Raw genomic sequence first — 2,369 nt, 5'->3', positions numbered from 1 at the left:
ACCACCACCACCACCACCACCACCACACCAGGATTTTGTATGGCTGAACTTGTGTAGGTCTTATGCATGTTGTCAGTCTCAGTGAGTTCATACTGCCCAATTGTATCTGAAAAAGGCTCTTTCCTTGAAGTCATGCCCTGCCTCTGACAACCTGTCTCCCATCTCTTTCACATGGACCCCTGAGCTTTGAAGGCAGGGATGTGATGTAGGCATCCCAGTCAAACTGAGCATTCCAAAGTCTCTTATTCTCTGTACATTGCCTAGTTGTGGGTCTCTGTGTTAATTAGCATCAACTACAAGAAGAAGCTGTTCTAGTGAGGGTTGAACAATGCACGGGTCTATGAGAACAGCAGTAGGGCACTATGAGTTGTTTTGTTATAGTTTTATTGCTATGGTCATTTAGCAGAATAATAGTCATAGGTTTCCCTTTAGGGCTTATGGCCTGTCTAGTCTCAGGTGCTTGGCCTTATTGACAGTATCAGATATGGGTTCCATCTCGTGGAGTGGTTCTTAAATTCAATTTAAGACAAGAGCTTGGTTACGTCTGTGACATTTTTGCCACCAGTGCACCAGACGGTTTTATAGCTTGGTAGGCGGGTCATGATTGTTGTTTACAGGGTTCATAGCTGGGTCAAATCCATGACTACTTCCTCCAGTAGCATGTTTAACACCTTCCATCCAGCACAGTGCACATAAGCCACCAGGGGTGAGGCTTCCAGTTGAGTGCCAGCTAAGTGTCTCCATATTCTATGGCATAAGAACACAGTGTCTTCACAATAAAGCCTTAGAGTCACATTGTGGATTGTAATCAATAGCATTGGCAATAGCCTGTAGTGTGTAGGTTTGCTATCCTACTTTAAGCTCCAGGCCAACCATACTACCAGCCCCGCTCAGGTTCCCTCGGATCCGTGAATGAAAGACACACACACACACACACACACACACACACACACACACACACACTTATTTTTGATATGCTTTAGCTCTGATGGCTGGGCTCTTCTAAGCTATCCTTGGCTATCACACCCTTCTTCTCACTCCCAGCTCAGCACCCTAAATCTGCCCTCATGCTACCCCAGACCCAGTCGAGGAAGCGGCCAATGGTCACTCCATCCGAGATCTCACATGGCTGATGTCTCTTTCTCCCTCTGAAGCATGTTGAATAATTGCCGTCCCCCTCTCCTATCCCCATCTGCTAGCCTGCCTGTGTGTGTCCGGGGAGGGGCGGGGGGTGGAAGTCCTGCCCATTCCACCCAGCTCATTGGTTGCTAGCATCTTTATCGATCGATCAAGAACCAAATGGGGAACAGGACCTTCAGTGTTCCCATGCAGATTCCCAATCAAAACATCAGAGCCATCCCCTTCAATAGCCTGTAATATTTGGGGATGTTTGTGGGACCAACAACTCAACAGACCTAACCTGTTCCTGGTCCTGAGGGTTTTACTATCATGTGATGTCTAGTTGGGATATGTCCCTCTATAGTATGTTAACTCTATTTAAACTCCTCACTTTACATATGCATATATTTTAGGAAGATGCTGTGAACCACCTCAAGGGGTCTGATTATTAATGAGAAGGAAGCAGCTACCAGGATGCTTGCCCCCAAGCCCTGCTCGTCTTCCTTTCAATCTCCACACAGCATGTTGGGTTTTGCCGAACCCAGAATAGTGTTCAGAACTCACACTACTTCTCCCACAGGCTCAGAGATCAGTGGACAGACTGACAGTGAACAGCAGGTGACAGGGAACTTCAGCAGTAAGGCATGCAAGTGAGGGTCCAGGCTGCTCAGACTGACTGGCTGTTACCTGAGAGGGGCCACTTGTTTGGGGAAAACTCCAGAAAGGGATTCTGAGTTGAACAGGCTGGGCTCTGGTATTCAAGATTACCTCCATTGGAGACAGTGAAGAGAGGCTCAGCCAAGCAAAGAGGGCTCACCATTAAGTGTCTTTATTGCACAGCATGAGGATCCAGCATATTTCAGTGATTCTGTTATTTACAGGATACAACATCGAGGCAGATGCCCACTGCCCAGGTTTCCTGCTGGCACGAGGTGGTGCCTGTGTAATCAAGGGTGACACCTCCAAGGCTCAGGAGGAGATTCTGTCACAACTTAGGAGCCTCAGCCTTTACCAGCCACACCCTGCAGGAGGAGGCAAAGCACCAGCAAGAGGAGACTCGGAATGCTGCATGCTCTTGATCTTCTGGAGCCTGAAGAGAGGAAGCTTTTCAGGTCTGGAAAAGAACACAGAGAATATATAAAGTATATGGCTACAGGCTTGGCCACAGGAACAAAGACACATCTGTACCCATTCTCTCTAAAGCCCTCTTCTGCCTGGTGTGCTCTCTCTCTCTCTCTCTCTCTCTCTCT

General features: G+C 47.8%; 1 protein-coding gene across 1 annotated transcript in view; it reads right to left on the bottom strand.

Annotated features, from left to right (window-relative positions):
* Positions 1 to 1,932: 1,932 nt before the first annotated feature.
* The window catches only part of LOC116089122 (cryptic protein), an 8,684-nt gene continuing 8,247 nt past the window's right edge, over positions 1,933 to 2,369 (bottom strand). Inside the window, exon 6 of the mRNA XM_031368817.1 lies at positions 1,933 to 2,233. Coding sequence (XP_031224677.1) covers positions 2,121 to 2,233 — 113 coding nt within the window. The 3' untranslated portion in view covers positions 1,933 to 2,120. The remainder of the gene's footprint in view (positions 2,234 to 2,369) is intronic.

This window comes from Mastomys coucha, unplaced genomic scaffold (assembly GCF_008632895.1).
Source record: "Mastomys coucha isolate ucsf_1 unplaced genomic scaffold, UCSF_Mcou_1 pScaffold14, whole genome shotgun sequence".
NCBI lineage: Eukaryota > Metazoa > Chordata > Mammalia > Rodentia > Muridae > Mastomys > Mastomys coucha.
This window is presented reverse-complemented; position numbering and strand designations above follow the sequence as displayed.